A 19,585-nucleotide genomic window follows, 5' to 3' on the forward strand; every position below is an offset into this window, starting at 1 on the left:
CAAATAACTGAATTGGTAACTTCTCTTTGTTAGAGAATATGCCAGCTATTGGAGATAAAGATGAATAAGTCAAATTCTAGTGAAATAAGGCAACAAAATTTCATGTAAGGGTAGATACGGCTTTTATCCATTTATTTAGCAAATATTTATTCCTGCTCTGTGCTTATAGCAGTGAATATAACGGAGTAGACAAAATCCCCACCCCCATGGAGCTCATTTCCTATATATTTCCCTCAATTTGGGAGATGTTTTCCTTATGTCTGCACCACATTTTTATTTAGAAAAGCACACAGGAAAATTTACTAGTAATCTCTAACTTTTTTTTGCTTTGCCTTTTTTTTTTTTTTTTTTTTTTTTTTGCTTTTTAAAAAGTATTTAATTCATTTTTCCAAGTTTGTAAAAGTATATTTTTCCCCAGTTGGCCTACATGTTAATTTTTCTATAGAAAAACATTATCAATCACATTTTTTTGCCAATTGTAAATTGTAATAGAAATATATACTCCTTATACTAAATTTAGATAGTACAGAAAAATATTTTAAAAAGTGAAAGTCCTAATTCCACCATTGAGATAATTATTTTAAAAATATGTCATAAAAATAAGATCATACTGAGCATATTGTCTTGTAAGCTTGCTTTTTTGCACTCGTCAGTACATTGATTAGTTTTCTATCTCAGTGTCAGTGTATCTGTATTAACTATTTTAATTTAACCTTAATTTTGGCTTTTGGAAACAAAATATATCTTTGGTTTGTTCACCAAATTTATAACTCTGAAAACAACATGGCACAGAACTCTACCATCTTAGAATGACAGTTATATTCTTGACAGTTCTCTGGAAAGTATTTTTCCTAGCTTTGAACCTAAATGTATTGCTACAACTTCTACCTGTTAATTCTAGATCTGGTTCTATGGTGCAACACATAATTAACATGAACTCTCTGGGTGCCAGAAACCATATATATGTTATCTCCTAGAGTCTTCTCAGCAACCTGTTAACTAGGCAGGTTCATACCCTACATTTACCCTTGACAGACTGAGGCTGAGAGGTTTGAGAAACTTGCTCAGCATCAAGTAACTGGGAGAATAGAGCCTGAGTCCACACCCAATGGGAGCAGAGTCCAGGTGGTCCCAGAGCAAAAGCACTAGTTAAGCACTGTGTTTAATGCCATGATTAAGTGATATTCATACTGTGAGTGATTACAAGTGCATTTTGTAATCTCGATTTATTTGGCATGTGTAACTTTTTTATTAGAATTCCTGCTTATCTCTTGGATTAAGCATTGCCTTTTAGATCTGGTGACTAATTTGCTATCAGAAAAGTACATTCTTGGGATCCCTGGGTGGCGCAGCGGTTTAGCGCCTGCCTTTGGCCCAGGGCGTGATCCTGGAGACCCAGGATTGAATCCCACATCAGGCTCCCGGTGCACGGAGCCTGCTTCTTCCTCTGCCTGTGTCTCTGCCTGTCTCTCTCACTGTGTGCCTATCATAAATAAAAAAATAAATAAATAAATAAATAAATAAATAAATAAATAAATAAAAGTACATTCTTAAGACCTTGTGAAACATAGATTTTTCTGCTCTGCGCCCCCCCCCCCCGCCCAGTTTTAAAAGATTTTATTTATTCATGAGAGACACAGAGAGGGAGGCAGAGACATTGGCAGAGGGAAAAGCAGGCTCCTCGCAGAGAGCCTGATGCAGAACTCGATCCCTGGACCTGGGATCATGCCCTGGGCTGAAGGCAGACACGCAACCACTGAGCCACCCAGGTGTCCCCCCTTTTTTTCTATCATATTAATGTTTTCTGTCTTTTGCCTACCAAATCTTATTGTAAATTTAGGACCCATTTTAAGTTTTTTCTTACCTTAAAGTATAGTTAATAATTTCACTGCTGGGAGGATCTTAGCAATTATCTAGTGTAATATCCCCTCTATAGCAATTCATATTTGTATTGCATTTTAGTTTGTCATCCTGGGTCTTACATGTATTACCTTATTATTTTTCCGTGATCTCATGAAGTAAACATATAAGGGAAGCTGAGATTTGGAGAGGTTATAAATAAATTGCCCCAGATAACATTGCTAGTAAATGATTGAGATGGAATTAGAATCCAAGGCCTTCTGATCCTTTTTTTTTCTAAAGATTTGTTTATTTATTTTGAGAGCGAGAACAAGCATGTATGTGTGGTTAGGGGGCAGAGGAGTAAAGGGAGAGGGAGAAGGAATCCCAAGCAGACTCTGCCCTGAGTGTGGAGCCCACGTGGGGGCTTGACCTAATGGCCCTGAGAGCATGACCTGAGCCAAAATCAGAAGTCGAACACTCAACTGACTGAGCCACCCAGGCACCCCTGATCCACTTTTTTTAAGGTTTTATTTATTTATTCATGAGAGGCACAGAGAGAGAGAGAGGGAGAGGAAGAGAGAGAGAGAGAGAGAGGCAGAGACACAGGCAGAGGGAGAAGCAGGCTCCATGCAGAGAGCCCGATGTGGGACTCGATCCTGGCATTCCAGGATCTTCATTCCAGCCCTTCCTGGGCTGAAGGCAGGTGCTAAACCGCTGAGCAACCCAGGGATCCCCTCCACCCCCCCGCTTTTTTTTTCCTGATCCACTTTTGAGTTCATTTTACTTCCTGTGACAATTGGTTAATAGCCTCTGCTTGAACATTGGCACTGTGATAAGGAATACTACCATACAAGGTGTTGACAGTTTGCCGGAAAGCCTATTTGTGTTGAACCTAAATGTGTTGCTGTCACTTCTACCTGTTGATTCTAGATCTGCCTGTGTGGTGTAACACGTGATGGATTATCCTATCCTCCTCCTATAGTGAGTTCCTACATTTCTTTAAACACCACCTTCTTGACTCCTGCATCCTGTCCTACGTACTCTTCTCTGCCATCACAGAAACTCATATTCTTCTTTTCTTTTCACACTTATATTGGTTCTAGCCTCCTCCTGCTACATTCCTCACTGTCTTGCGAAGGGCCTTGGATTTGTCAGTCTCCTTCAGAATGAATGAACCCTTACTTTAGATGCAGGAAACCATAGAACCTATTACCAACTTTTTTATAAATAACGTATTGTGTAGCTGAACAAATTACTTTTTTGGTCAGCACTGTCACAGTGTTGACTCGTGTTGAGCTTAACATCATTTTGGCTTCCCAAGTCTTTTTCACATCAGCTCTTATTAAGCCAAGTCTCTCTCATCCTGAACTTCTGCAGGATGTTTTTTGTTGTTTTGTCTTTCTCTAAGATTTTATTTTACATTTCATTTAGTTAGGTTTGGGCCAACATTCTAGTCTGCTGAAATCTTAATAAATGTTGATTATGTTGCTTTTAGATGTAAGATGTTCCTCTCCATCTTTTCCACCTGCAACTTTGATAAGGATGGGTTTTTTTTGTTTTGTTTGTTTTTGAATTGGATCCTGCTCACATTATCTACCCTGTTTTTAAAACCCTTCCCCAATCTAGCTTATGTCATTTCTGTTTCTATTACCTTTCTACTTCTTTTGCTCACTTAGCTTATATTGAGTATCGTTTCTGATGGTTGCCAGGGCATGGTTGTTTTTCCTCCTGTGTAACTAGGTGAAAAAAAAAATCAGTGAGAAGCTGGTAAATGAGTGAAAGAGACTGAGGTAGAAATAATCCACTGTTACAGAAACTTGTGAATTTTTCTTACTAGTTGAATTCGAGTTTGCTATAATCACATAACTAATATGGTAAGCCACTCCGTTTTGTTTTTTAAACAAAGCTGTGTAGAAAAACAAGAATAGAGAACACAGATAACTGATTGACCAATAATACACTATTAAAATAATGTAGATTACTTTGAGTTTTTGCGAAATCCAGATTGAGGCTGCTTTCTAAAAACCATCATGTGTAAATATCATACCACATTGTGGAGCATCTGGGGCAGCTCTTTTGAAATTGTGTGTAGGTGTGTGTCATTTGTTTCATCGGGACTTCTAGAAGACTACCTCTGCTCTGATAAACTGTTAGGTCAGTGGATATTGGTTTCCCAGAACCTTTTATTTTTCAATCATAAAACTTATTTATTAAAGGGTAACATACAGAGATAATGCACAATCCTGAGTATATGGCTTAGTGAATTTGCACAAAGTAAACACACTCACATTATCACAACTGAGATCAAGATCTAAAGATTACTAGTGTCTGAGAAGTCCTCCTCATGCCCTTTCCCATTTTTCTCTCACCCCAAAGATAACCATAATGCTGACTTTTCATATAATAGTTTTGCCTATTTTTGAAGTTTAGAATTGGAATTCTAATGTATGTATTCTTTTGAGTCTAGCATCTTTCACTTGATATTACATTATTGTGAGATACATCCATGTTGTATGTAGCTGCAGTTTTTGTTCATTCCCATTTCTCTACCATATTTTATTGTTTGAATATACCACAATCTGTTTATCTATTCTAATATTTAGTCATTTAAGATTTTTGGTTATTATGAAGATCACTGCTTTGTGTCTTTTGGCGCTGTAGGTGTCTCTTTAGGTGTGTGCGTGTGTGTGCCATGTATTTAATTTTGTTTAGAAATATACCAAGGATTCGAATTGCTTGATCAGGTGGTAGGTATGGTTTTACTTTGGTAGATGTTGTCAAACAGTTGTTTTTTTTTTCTTTTTCTTTTTTTTTTTTAAAGATTTTTTTATTCATTTGAGAGCGAGCAAGCGCACAAGTAGGGAGAATGGTAGAGGGAAAGGGGGAAGCAGACTCCCCATTGAGCTGGGAGCCCCATGCGGGGCTCAGTTCCAGGAGCTGGAGATCATGACCTGAGCCAAAGGCAGATGTTTAAGCATCTGAGCCACCCAGGTGCCCCCAAACAGTTTTCTGGTGTGATTATGTCTATTTACATTCTCACCAGCAGTTTTTTTGCATCCTCATCAACACTTAGTATTGTTAAATTTTTAGTTTTAGCCGTTTTGATGGATGTCTAGTGAGATTTTAAGTATGACTTTAGTTTGTACTTCTCTGATGACAAATGAAGCTAACTTCTCTGTCCATTTGATTATTGTTAAGTTGAATTTCCTCTTTTATGAAATGTTGATTGAGGTCTTTTCCCAGCTTTTCTATCGGGTAATGTATTGAATTGTAGGAGTTCCTTGTGTATACTAGATATTATTCTGTGTCTAGACTGTCTCAACTATTTGTCATTCTATAACCCTTTTTCTTATCCTCAGTATACCAAAAAAGTATATAGATCCAGAGGATCCTTTTTACTTTTTTAAATTTTAAAGTCATTTTACAAATAACTTACAGAAGTAACAACAAAGGAATAGTGAAAAACAACTTATTAGAAATTTTTATAAAAGTTTTATAAGAGCAAAACTCTGCATCGAGTAAATTTTGGCACATAAATATAAAAGATCAAATAATCCTGTCACACATTCTTCTGGCAAAGCAGAATGATCCAGGTTCTTGGCAGAAAATATTATGTGATAACATCCTTCCAGTTTAATAACCAAGTGGATGGCAGTACTACATTTCCTTTCTGTCCTTAGAAATATATTGTTCACTCATCAAATATTGAGTTTGAGAATATTCATCTAGAGTGCTGTCATATGAGGACTCAGAGTTGGAGATTTTACTGATGCGATCAGTTTCACATTTATTAGAGCCTAGAGTGCTTCTGTCTCTGTGTTTATTTTTTTATTTTGACACAGCTTTCTCTCTCACTTTTTGCCATTCTGAAAGTTTCTCATTTCTCAATTGTGTTCAGAGAAGCCTAAAAGTAGGCTGTAAGATTTTGGGTAATACAAAGTGGAGTGAGATGACAGTTATTTCTACCTTTGCTTCATCCTTTAGGCAAATCCATCATCCCTTCATTGTCTTCATATTTTAATCTTCTGTGGCATAGTTGGGGATAATTAATGAGTAAGATGAATAAGAATTCTAGGATAAAGAAATTGCAGAATGTTTTTAAGATACAGAAAAAAAATCCCATAGGATCCCATAATGTATCTTAGATTTGTGAAAAGAGTGGACCCAAATAGTAATTGCATGATAATATAAGTTTTATTCTATTTTTTTAGAGGTAAGTTTTCTCTTTGTTCTTGGGAAAAGCCTGTAAAAAAAAAAAAAAAAAAAAAAGTCATGAAATGTCAATCCTTAGAACTGTTTATTTTTGTTTATTTTTTTAAGTGTTTCTTTAAATTCTAGTTAGTTAACATAAGTGTAATATTAGTTTCAGGTATTATAATATGGTGATTCAACACTAATAAACAACATCTAGTGCTTATCACTGGATATGTGATAAGGAAGTACAAGTGCACTTCCTAATCCCTATCACCTGTTTAATCCATCACTGGGTTAAATAAACTGGTAGCCATCAATTTGTTCTCTATAGTTAAAGCCTGTTTCTTGGGGGACTCCTGGCTGGCTTAGCAGGTAGAACATGGGACTCTAAATCTCAGGGTTGAGAGTTCAAGCCCCATGTTGGGTGTAGAGCATACTTTAAAAAAAAAGAAAAGAAAAGGAAGAGTCTTTATTGGTTTGTCTATTTTTTTTCCATTTACTCATTTGTTTCTTAGATTCCACATGAATGAAATCATATGGTATTTGTCTTTCTCTGACTCACATTTCATTTAGCATAATACTCTCTAGCTCTATCCACATCCTTGCAAATAGCAAGATTTCATTCTTTTTATGACTGAGTAATATTCCATTACACACACACACCTCATATCTTCTTTATCCATTCATCAGTTGATAGACACTTGGGCAGTTTCCCTAATTTGGCTACTGTAGACAATGCTGCTGTAAACATTGGGGTGCATAACTTTTAAATTAGTACTTTTGTATTCTTTGGGTAAATATCTAGTAGTGCGATTGCTAGATCAAAGGGTAGTTCTCCTTTTAACTTTTTGAGGAACCTCCATACTGTCTTCCCTAGTGGCTATACCAGTTTGCATTCCAATACCAACAGTTCCCTTTCTCCAAATTCTCACCAATAGCTGTTGTTTCTTCTCTTTTGATTTTGGCCATTCTGACAGGTATGACTATAATAGACTGTCAAAACAAAAATAAAAACAAAACAGTTCTAAAACTAGGATGCAGTGAACCCAGAGGAGCCTCAAAGGTTAGTGGTGTCTTTTGATTAATAGAAATTATTGATTTTAATTTAGTAGTCGAATTTATTGACCCTTTCCTTTATAGTTATTAGTGCTTTTTTGTGTTTTGTTTAAGAAATCTTTGTTTATTTGCCCCAAGGCCATGAACACATTAACCTATTTTATCTTTTGTTGTTTTATCTTTTATTTTTAAATCAACAATTTATAGAGTTGATTGTTGATATATAATATGAGGCAGGGTTCATGGTTTATTATTTTTCATATGGCTATCTAGTTGACCCCAGCACCATTTATTGAAAAAGTTAACTTTTTCTTACTACTTTGGTACTATCTCCTTCATTATGGGTCAGATGACTCTATGTGTGGGTTTGTTTCTGGATTCTATTTGTCTATCCTTGCATAAGTGTCCTGTTTTAATTACTGTAGCTTTGTAATAAATCTTGATGTCTCTGAGTGTAAGTCCTCCAATTCTGTGTTTCTAGATCAGAGGTTGGCAGACTTTTTCTCTGAAGGGCCAGATGAGAAATATTTTTAGGCTTTGCAGGCCATGTTTGGTTTATATTAAATATTTTTCATTCTTTTATTTTTCACCTTTAAAATTGTAAAACAAAACAAAACAAAACAAAACACTCTTAACTGGATTTGGCCCATGGGCCGTATGGTTTGCTGACTCCCAATCTAGATTGACTTGACTATTTGTGGTCCTCTGTGTTTCCCATGTAATGCTTAGAATCACCTTGTCAGTTTTCAGAAACCTATAATTTTGATAAACATTGCATAGAATCTATTGACTGTTTTGCAGAAGAATTGAAATCTTTGTAATATATTGACTTCTGATCTGTCACACATACTTTTTTATTGGTTTTTAGATTGGAATTACTCACCTCTTCCATTCTGTACCTACTTTATTAGGATTAGCAAGGGACTATAAATACTAAATTTTTTATCTATGTTTCCATTTGTCATGGTTGTTCCTACTATAGAGATAATACTTGGCAGGGGTTGGATTTTGACTTCAGGATCTTGGTTGTATATATATATATATATTAGAAAATAATTAGAAAAATTATCTCACATGAAAACTAAAAGGGCAAGAATTTGATTCTAGAATTTAACATTTTGTAATTCCCATGGTCAGCTGATTTATGTTTATGTAATTATTGTGACAATAAGATGTTATCTTGTTTAAGGGTATTTTGTATTTTTTCATACCTCTTAAGTTTTTATACCCAATTTGAAGTCTATTTTTTATGTCAAATCCTAAAATTTTTATACATACCTCTAATGGTTTCATATCTAGTTTTAGGGTTTTTATTTTTTTAGAAGTTTATGAAATACCTAACTGTACAAAAATTTTCTAAAGATTTAAAACAACAAATATTTGTTTTTCTTCTCATCTAACCAATGGGCAATGCATGTGTTTTTATGTGATTGTATTAGTGAATATATATATGTTTGTACTTTATTTCAAATGTTTTTATATGTTAAAAGGTCATAGCATTTCATTGTATTGTTGTAAACATGACTTATTTTTGTGCATACTTTTAAATTGAGTATCTCTAAATATATTTCTTCCAAAAGCTTAAAAATTCTTTTATAAATACAAAAGGTTTTGATAGTCTAACATTTTGTTACAGCCTTGAGTTTTGAAAATTTGAAAGTGCAGTATTGATAAATAATTGCCATTTACATGTAGTGTTGAAAGTATATTTCAATTGCTTTAACATTTTCTAACACCCAAAATAAAAATAAAATGATGACCCTTGGCTGTTGATCAGCAATTTAATCTAAAAGCAAAGCACCCTACCCTTTCATGGAAACTGCATGTTGTATTTGCAGGCATGATGCTTGCAGTATTGAGTTCATAACCTTTTACAACTTTGCCCCTGGATTCTCTTCTTCCTTATCTGCACATCTTTTAGTGCCTCTTGCTTCCTTCATCCTTTCCTCTGGCCTTGACACGTGCTCTTCTCTTTGTCTGGAATTCCTTTCCTGTCAGTTTTTACTTTGCTAATTCCTATTTTTCTTACCCTAGGGGGCAGGGAGCAATTCAGTAATTATATGTTGAGATCCTTCAGTGAGTCAGACAATGGACATACTTCAGTAAATAAAGCCAACACATCCCATTTTATCAAATTGTGTTCTGATTGTTGATTTACTTGCCTCCATTTTCCCATGGACTGTGAACTCCTTAAGTACCATTTATTTCCATCACAAACATAATACCTGACGTGTCAGATTAAATCACTGGTGCTTATGCCAGAATGTCTTAGTTATAGATAAAATTCTGAAGACATTCACAATTTGGTGAGGAAGGCAGTTCATTCGTATTTAAATTTGTTTATAATACTGGGTAATGAGTGGACAAGGGTTCTTCTGACTCTTCCTTGTGGAGGATAATCTTCTCTTTTCATTTATATGAAGTAATCATTGCTGAATCAAATACAAACAGATTGCTTTACATGACTTTAATGGTCTAAGGTGTTTTTCCAGGCACTTTGAATTAATAAATGTAACTTCAAGAAAAGGAACTAAACCATCATAAGCTCTGAAACAGTATTATAAATAGGTAAATAAGTGGTCTCCATCCTAAGCATTGCTATTATCCTTTGACAAGTCTTTGGTCAGCTCCTTTCCCTTTGCCCAACAATAACTGTGCCAAGCCTTCGCTGCTTTGCAGAGACCATCTGCACTAGTGCTGCTTTTTTGGTCTCCACAAACATTTTAATTTTACTTTGTAGCTTTAATTTAGCTTCCTGACTCCCAGAGAAAATCAAGGCTTTCAGGCCAAGTGAAACTCACTTTCTGCCCTTATGTTTACCTTACTCTACTATCCTCATCTTCTAGCCTCAAAAGAAGCCCTTCTTTCTCTTGGTTAGGGCTAATCTCTCTGTGCCACTTAAAGAAATTCATTTTCTATTCTTATCAAAGTGGTATGTACATACCATAGTTTTTAAAAATCAAGAAAAATAGCCAGCTTAGATGTGTTTTCTAATGACATCTTTTAATTCTTTAGCTGTTTCTTTTGGTAGTTACCTTCCTACCACTAAATGATAATGCTCCTACTTTCTTGATTTACACATTTTAGATATTATATATTTACTTCCGGGTCTGATATAGATTTAGCTCTTACACTACTCTAACCTCATCTGCCTAATATATTTATATCACTGTTATTAGATGAGCAAAAATATTTGTTGTAGAGATAAGCAATGTGTTATATTTTCTTTACTGTAATGACTTCTCTAGGATTTCTAATTGTCTTCTTGAAAAATGTTTAAAATAATTCTCCAACCCCAGTCCCAGAAGCACCACCCTTTTTTTCCTGAGGAGCTCTCTCTCCAAAATGTATGCATCTTCTTGCTTTACACCTAGGCAGGTTGGGTGGTTGGTTGCTCAAAAGATCTGCCATATATATGGCTGTTACTCCAGCATTTTCCTTGACTGTCCTCCTGGATTGGATTCACGGTTTACTGAATCTCATGGCTTCCTGTTTGTGATTTAGTGACTCTTTTTCCCAGAGTGCATGCTCAAGTAACTTACTGAGAAATCATGGGTTAGAGGTACATTTTCTGAGTCTAGTGTGTCTGAGAATGTTTTTATTCTAACCTCACACTTGATGAATAATTTGGATATAGAATTTGAAGTTGAGCATTTAAAATTTAATTTATTTAAACTAAAAACAAAATTAATTCACCCATTTCTCCCATGCCCCACCCCTGCCTCTGGCAACTACTAGCCTATTCTCTGTATTGATAAGCTTGGGTTTTTCCTATTTATTTATTTTTGCATTCCACGTATAAGATCATACAGCATTTGTCAGACTTAATTTCACTTAGCATAATGCCTTCAAGGTTTATCCATGTTGTCACAAGTGGCAAGATTTCACTCTTTTTTATGGCTGAATAATATTCAGTTCAGTATCCAGTTTCTTTACCCATTCTTCCATTGATGGGCACTGAGGTTGTTTCCATATTTTGGCTATTGTGAATAATGCTGCAGTGATGCAGTGAATACAGGGATGCATGTATCTTTTTAAGTTAGTTTTTTGTTTGTTTGTTTTCTTCAGATATAAATACCCAGGAGTAAAATTGATGGGTCACATGGTAGTTCTACTTTTAATTTTTTGAAGAACCTTCATACTGTTTTCCTTGTGGCCGAACCAATTTACATTCCCACCAGCCATATACAAGAGTGCTCTTTTTTCCATATCCTCGCCAACATGTATTGGTTCTAGTCTTTGAAAATAGCCATGCTAACAGGTGTGGGGTAATATCTCATTGTGGTTTTGATTTGCATCTCCCTGATGATAAATAATGTAGAAAATCTTTTCATATACCTATTGGCCATCTGTATGTCGTCTTTGGAAAAATATCAGTTCAGATCTTCTGCCCATCTTTTAATCAGAGTGTTTTTTCGCTAGAGTATATATGAGTTGTTTATTTTGGATGTTAGCCCCTTATGAGATATAATATTTGTAAGTATTTTTTCCCAGTCAGTTGGTCACCTTTTCATTTTGTTGATGGTTTTCTTTGCTGTACCGAAGCTTGGTAGTTTAGTGTGGTCCCACCTTTTTGTTTTTGATATCAGATTCAAAAAAATCATTACCAAGACCTATGTCAAGGAGCTTACCACCTGTGTTTTTTTCTAGGAGTTTTATGGTTTGGGGTCTTACTTTCAAGTCTTTAATCCATTTTGAGTTAATTTTTGTGTATAGTGTGAGATAGCACTGTAGTTGCATTCTTTTGTATATGGCTGTTCGGTTTTCCCAGGATCATTTATTGAAGAGACTGTCCTTTCTCCATTATATATTCTTAGCTCCTTTGTCATAAAGTAATTGACAATATATGTGTGGGTTTATTTTGGGGCTCTCAGTTCTGTTCCATTGATCTGTATGTCTGTTTTAATGCTAATACCAAACTGTTTAATACCATTTACATACCACATACTGATGTTGAACATAATTACTCCTCAAGGTTTTAGGGTCATCATTCTATTTTCTTCTGTTACTTAGTGTAGGTGCTATACTGTTCTGATTCTTTTCCTAATTAGGTGACTTCTCCCTTTGCCAGAAACACTTTTTCACCCTGGTATTCTAAAAGTTCATAGTGGGTTTTTGTTTTACTAGTTATATTTGGTACTTAGTGAGCTAGGCCCTTTCTGTCTGGAGATTAGAGTCTCTTAACTCTTAAACCTTTGTGCTATTTCTTTATAAATGTTTTTCTTGTTTTCTGTTTTTCTGGAATGCCTCATTTGTAAGTTTTTGGACCTGCTAGATTGATTATATTTGTCTTTTTCTCTTTCATTTGGTTGTACTTCGAAATACTGCTAATTCTTTCATTGCATTTTATTTGGAGAATTTTAAAAATGTTCCACAGTTCTTTTGGTTCTCATCCTTTTTTATGTATAGCAAATTGATTTATAGCACAGTATCTTTAAGAATCTTTCTGGGGATGTTATTTGAGGATTTTTAAAAAGTTATCTTCTGTTTTTTGCATTATCTCTGTTTTCTCCAGATTTATGACCTGTTTACCTTTGGTCTCTTCCTTTCATATTGGAGACATTCCTCAAATATCTAGTGATCCTTGGTTATCATTTATATTTAAGAGTTGGGGACACCAACAAGCTAACTGAAAACTGTATGCATATGAAGGGGTTATTAGCTATTATTGCTCCCAGTCAGCAAATTCAGGCTTTGTTTGAGGTGGTAGGGCAAAGAACTGTCTGCTAATGTTAGAGGACTCTCAGATTCAAGAAATTAGGGACATTCAGCCTAGAGAAAGTCTGGTTGATGTTTCCGACTATAGATTTTAACTTATATATTTTTAACCCCAACTCTTAGTCTTGTCCTTCATGGTATCTAGAATTTTGACTATCTAGGTTTCTGTGAGCAAACCAACCCTCCCCCCCCTTTTTTTAAGATTTTTTTTTTTTAATTTATTTATGATAGTCACACACACAGAGAGAGAGAGAGAGAGGCAGACACACAGGCAGAGGGAGAAGCAGGCTCCATGCACCGGGAGCCCGACGTGGGATTCGATCCCGGGTCTCCAGGATCGCGCCCTGGGCCAAAGGCAGGCGCTAAACCGCTGCGCCACCCAGGTATCCCTTTTTTTAAGATTTTATTTATTTATTCATCAGAGAGAGAGAGCAGCAGAGACACAGGCAGAGGGAGAAGCAGGCTCCATGCAGGGAGCCCAGGGGCCCGATCCCGGGTCTCCAGGATCACGCCCTGGGCCGAAGGTGGCGCTAAACCGCTGAGCCACCTGGGCTGCCCCCAACTCCATTTTTATTGTATCCCTTTCTACTTCCAGCATTCTAAACTGCAGCTTCTTCTTGCTCCATATGTTACCATTCACATGTGCTCTTTGTCTTTTAGAATTTAAAAGCAAAATTCTCATCTGCTGGTGATCCCTTTTCTGTTTATAATAGGGTTTATGTATATTGAAATTTCTTGTGAGGAGTCTGTGTGGTGTCAATTTGGCTAGGCTGTAGTGGAGTTCACTAATATGTTCTTTCCCAGAGTTCCCTTATATGTTTCTGATTAGGATGGGTCACAAGGGAGATTTTTGCATGACATAAAATACTTATCTCTGGACAACTGAAAAAAGATTCTTACCTTTTCCCCAGAAAAGGATACAAAGTCCCTTTTTTGTCTTTGGTGAAATCTTCATTCTTCCAGCTGGGTTCACACTCTTTCTTTGTTACTTTGTAATTTAAACTCTGAGATACAAAATTAACTATTATTAATACATCTTATGTTAGATAAGAAAAATCAACCAAAGAAATTTGACTAAGACATATTTAAACATATCAAATAAGGAAGGAACTACTCATAACTGTTACAATTCTTTCTGCGATTGGTCATGTAACCTAACCATAGTTGGTATTTATAATAACCTTTATCCACAACCCATTTCATAGTCCCTTTGTTCTCACATGCACCTCAGGTGGTCCTGGTTTTTTGCCTGGTGGAGTGACCCAAACCTTCATTCTTGAAGGCTCTGGGCTGTTGGCAGTCCTGTCTGAATTCAGCTATTGTAAATTTTTTTTTTTTTTACTTTAATCACAGGACATGGAAGTGCTAAGAGGTGTCCTAGAGGATCTCCATTCCAGACATATTCCTTCTTACCTTCAGTGTGCAGTTTCCCCCTTGCAGCCCAGGGCCAGTCACTCCCTTCTTCGCCTGTTGATTCAGAACCCAAAGTAGCCAGGTGGCAATCTTGAGTTTAATGGAGTTATTGTTGTTTCCCCTGATGGGAGCATTCCCTCCTCCCTTTGAAACTAAGACTTCTAGACCAGCAAAATCTGACGTCAACAGGAATGGAAAATAAATGATTTATCTGAAACTGAATTTATTATTCCTCATTGATTTCCCAAACCAATGAGAGAAAAACTCTTCTATTTATCATTAAAATCCTGAAAAGTATCACCATCCATTTAGCCCTAAGACAGAAACCTTAGAATCATTATAAATCCTTCCCTTCCGTTATCATTTTAATCTCACCTGTTAGAAAGTCCTATCCATTTCACCTTCCTTCACATCTCTCTCACTTTTATCTCCTCTGCATCTTCATGTCAGTCACTGCCTTAGGACAGGCTTCCCTTTCACTTACCCAAATTATAGAAACAATTCTAAATAAACTTTTCCCACCTATCCATCTGCTACTTTTCTGCTAGAGCAATCTTTTAAAATTCAAACCATCTGTAGTGGCTCTAAGTCTCATTAAGTAACTCCCAACTTCTTACCCAGCTGAATTAATTCATTTATGATAACAGAGATCCAAAGTCACATGCTCTAGTAAATTAGAGTTTTATTCTTTCTCAGCACTTATGTGGTGGCTCTACAATGTCAAGAATCCAGGTTCCTCCTGATTTGTTCATTTTTATCTCCTAGTATATTGCCCTTATCTACATGGTCCAAGATGTGTCATTACCATGTCAAAGCTAGCATGAAATGGAAATGATAAATGATAAAGAGGAATATGTGCCCTTCCCTTTAAGGGTATGACCCAGAAGGATGTGCTGGTCATTTTCACTCTCAGCGCATTGGCCAGAACATGGCTGCAAGTTCTAGTGCAGGAGAATTTGGAAAAGAGAGTATTTAGGCTGGCTAGCTTTATGTCCAGCTAAGAATGAAGAGGCTCAGTTACTCTAGGAAAAGGGGGAATGGCTGGCTATTGGAGGAACATAGTAGTCTCTGCCACACAGGCATACAGGGTCTTCTGGAGATTGATTCTTGCCTACTCTTTACTTTGTCTCTTAGTTCTCTACCTTTCCACTCCTTTCCCAGCTCTCCCTACTCTGTCTCCTCTTGTTTCAGCCATGTTGAACTGTTTGCACTTCGAGACATGTTGTGCTAGTGTGCTTCCCTGCCTTTCCTCACAATGCTTCCTTAACCTTAGATGTCTTTGCTGTCCATTTACCTTATCTCCAGTGCACTCTGTTAGCCTGGCCTCAGAGAATTTGTCCTTCAAGACTTAATTTAAGCATCATATATTGTATAAAGCCTTTATTGGACAGCAACCTTCCCCTTATCCTGGTAGAATTAACCATCACCTCCTCTGTTTGCCCTTGTTATATTCAGATAGACTTCTGTCATTGCACCTTTGGGCACTTATTTACATTTAGGTTCTCTTTCTCCTTGATTGCAAACCCTTTGAGGGCACAGATGACATTTTATTTGTATATCCCTTGGATGTACTGTAGTGCTTGACAAGGAATGTGCACTAAAAATTTACTGAATAAGCAAGGAGGTCCATAACAAAATTTCAGGACTTTAAGATGTCCAGACTTTAAAATGTCAGGGCATACTCCTAAGATATAGCTGGCTACTGTCTTTTTGAATTTTGTCAGTCCAGATGATAATGTTAGTTCCAACAGTATTTATAATCATCCTAAATTACCTTGTTAATTGTTTCCTATTTAGTTTTTATATTTTAATTCTGAAAATACTCTCAGAATTAGCTGTGGCATTTTTTCCCCCTTAAAAATGAGTGGACTTTTCTGTCTACTAAGTGACAATGTTTATAATTGCTTTTTAACAATTTAGTTAAAATATCAGTGACTTGCCGCAGGAAATGTTTTGAAGTGAATTATGATAATACTACTGACATGATTTCCAAAGCCTGTCCTGAGACCTGAGCACTGCCACTTTAGCTTACTGATTCTAAGATAGATGCCTCAGGATTTATTTAATGACTGACAGAGTCATTTCTGTAAACAAATTCTAAGGCCAGATTGCCTTAAATATTCTTACATGGAGAATATTTTTTTTCTGCTTTACTGTCTTGAGTAATATCTTTTGTTTTACTTGTAGATTTGATGGTCCTCGAAGATTTGAGGATTTAGGGTCAAGGTGTGAAGGACCGAGACCCAAAGGGCCTCGTTTTGAAGGAAATCGCCCCGATGGGCCAAGACCCAGATATGAAGGTCACCCAACAGAGGGCACTAAAAGCAAATGGGGAATGATTCCCCGGGGGCCAGCATCTCAGTTTTATATTACCCCCAATACATCCCTCAGTCCTCGACAGAGTGGACCACAGTGGAAAGGCCCCAAGCCAGCTTTTGGACAGCAACATCAGCCGCAACCTAAGTCACAAGCAGAACCTCTTTCAGGAAACAAAGAACAATTAGCAGACACCAATAGTAACCAGCAGAAGAATTTTAAAATGCAGTCAGCTACATTTTCCATTGCTGCAGATATAAAGGATGCCAAGGCGGCTCAGTCAAATGAGAATCTAAGCGACTCTCAACAAGAGCCACCTAAAAGCGAAGTCTCGGAAGGGCCCATAGAGCCTTCTAATTGGGACCCGAATTCTCAAAGTATGGAGACTCAAATGGACAAAGCCCAAGCTGTTACTCAGCCTGTATCCCTTGCAAATAAACCTGTACCTTCTCAATCTGCTTTTCCCTCAAAACCAGGGGGGATGGAGGGAGGAGCAGCAGTGACAACATCATCATCATTAACTGCAGATAATGATTTTAAACCTTTGGGTATTGGTCTGCCCCACTCAGAAAACAGCCAAGAGAAAGGGCTACCTCGGCCAGATAACAGAGATAATAGGTTAGAAGGCAATCGAGGCAGCAGCTCATCTTACAGAGGTCTGGGGCAAAACAGAATGGAAGACATACGGGATAAAGGACTAGTAAATAGAGGTCGAGGCCAGGCACTCAGCCGTGGCCCAGGGTTGGTCAAGCAAGAAGACTTTCGTGATAAGATGATGGGTAGAAGAGAAGACAGTCGAGAGAAGATGAATAGAGGAGAAGGCAGCCGGGACAGAGGGTTAATGAGGCCAGGAGGCAATCGGGAGAAAGTGCCAGGTGGTCTACAAGGCAGCCAGGACAGAGGTAGAGCTGGCAGCCGAGAAAGGGGACTACCTCGGAGGGCTGGCAGTCAGGAGAGAGGACCTCCTCGGAGGGCTGGGAGTAGGGAGAGAGTACCACCACGAAGAGCCGGGAGTAGGGAGAGGGGACCACCCCGAGGGCCTGGCAGTAGGGAAAGGGGACTGGGAAGACCAGATTTCGGTCGTGACAGAGGTCCATTTAGACCAGAACCAGGAGATGGTGGGGAAAAAATGTATCCATATCACCGAGACGAGCCTCCTAGGGCCCCATGGAACCATGGAGAAGAGAGAGGGCATGAAGAGTTCCCTTTAGATGGTAGAAATGCTCCAATGGAACGAGAAAGACTTGATGATTGGGATAGAGAAAGATACTGGAGAGAATGTGAACGTGACTATCAAGATGATACACTAGATCCATATAACAGAGAGGACAGGTTCTCAGCACCACCATCTCGATCTCATGATGGAGATAGACGAGGCCCTTGGTGGGATGATTGGGAGAGAGATCAGGATATGGATGAGGACTACAACAGGGAAATGGACAGGGACTTGGACAGGGATGTGGATCGGATTGGAAGACCCATGGATATGTATGATAGAAATTTGGATAATGAGTGGGACAGAGATTATGGGAGACCACTGGATGAACAAGAATCACAGTTTCGTGAACGGGATATTCCATCTCTTCCACCTTTACCACCCCTCCCACCTCTTCCACCTTTGGATAGATATCGGGATGATAGATGGAGAGAAGAAAGAAATCGAGACCATGGGTATGATCGAGATTTTCGTGATAGGGGTGAGTTGAGGATCCGAGAGTATCCAGAAAGAGGAGATACATGGCGGGAAAAGCGAGATTATATCCCTGACAGAATGGACTGGGAAAGAGAACGGTTGTCAGACAGATGGTACCCATCTGATGTGGATAGACATTCCCCCATGGCGGAACATATGCCCTCCTCACATCATTCTTCTGAAATGATGGGGTCGGATACAAACTTAGACTCTGACCAAGGCCTTGGAGGGGTAATGGTTCTCAGTCAGAGGCAGCACGAAATCATTTTGAAAGCTGCACAAGAACTGAAAATGCTTCGGTAAGTTGACTACTTAAGATCATTTCTTTTAGTCAAAACCACATTCAAACTGCTCTTTTAAAGTGATGTGATATATTTGAATGGAATCATTTTGCTTCAAGTTCTTATCTCGTAATTTTAATTATTACCTGGCCATTCAGTACTGTTTAGGGTTAGGATATATATTTAGGAACTGTGTTAATTGTAAGCTTATGTCCTGAAATGTGAAAATTTGATAGCCATTCTTGGCTTTTATGGATGTGTTGCTGACATACCATGCTTATGCATGTTTCAGGTATCAAACTTCAACTCTCCAGTGCTCTGGATTTCATGGAGCTCATATGTAACATCTTTTTTTTTCCCCAGGAGGCATTTGTTCTTTGGTATTAGATCTGATAGACTTCATATTCACTAATCTTTGATAAAACTTTGGGAAGTGTTTTTCTCTGTTGAAGCTAAGAATGGTTTACCTAAAGTGTCCTCAGATTTGTCTAATCATTGTTACTTTCTTTCTGGGGTGCTTTATCTTTCCGTATAATTAGAAGCAGATATCTCTACTTGAGGATGTTACTTGTTTCTGCATAATCAAATATTTTCTTTGCGAAATGGAGAATAGAATTTGGATTTCTTGATAAACAGTCACCCAACTCTGTATAGGTATCTCCATAATGCTTCCTGGGTAGTAGCAATAACAAAATTTTTTTAAAAAGCTAACATTGAATGCTTACTATGTACTAGGAACTATACTGAATACTTAGTATATACGCATTTAATCCTTAAACCAACTATATCCTGAAATAAGAATTTAGGAGTCATTGTTAGATTGTAAGCTTTTTGAGTAATTTCTTAGGAATTAACAATGTTTTGAGAAAATAAATTAATGGTTAGGATTTGATATATTCCAGTGTATTATATTTCCTTCATTTTTTAATTCTAGTCTGCATTTGTGGATTATACCAATTGAAATTATAACTGAAGCTTTATGAATAGAAAAGTGTAGTGAGGAAAAATACCTGTAGGTAAAGATGGAAGATCTGATGTTTCAGGCAGCATAACAGATTTCTGTCTATAGAAG

The 19,585-nt window shown here is 37.2% G+C and overlaps 1 protein-coding gene across 3 annotated transcripts in view; it reads left to right on the forward strand.

Annotated features, from left to right (window-relative positions):
• The window catches only part of YLPM1 (YLP motif containing 1), a 79,332-nt gene that overhangs the window by 14,358 nt on the left and 45,389 nt on the right, over positions 1-19,585 (forward strand). For all 3 annotated transcript variants that reach the window (XR_007412438.1, XM_025444157.3, XM_025444156.3), the window contains exon 5: positions 16,411-18,531. Coding sequence is in view for 2 of the 3 variants with exons in the window: in XM_025444157.3 (XP_025299942.3) it covers positions 16,411-18,531 (2,121 nt within the window). In the remaining variant the exon portion in view is untranslated. The remainder of the gene's footprint in view (positions 1-16,410; positions 18,532-19,585) is intronic.

The sequence above is a fragment of the Canis lupus genome, chromosome 8 (assembly GCF_003254725.2).
Source record: "Canis lupus dingo isolate Sandy chromosome 8, ASM325472v2, whole genome shotgun sequence".
Lineage (NCBI taxonomy): Eukaryota > Metazoa > Chordata > Mammalia > Carnivora > Canidae > Canis > Canis lupus.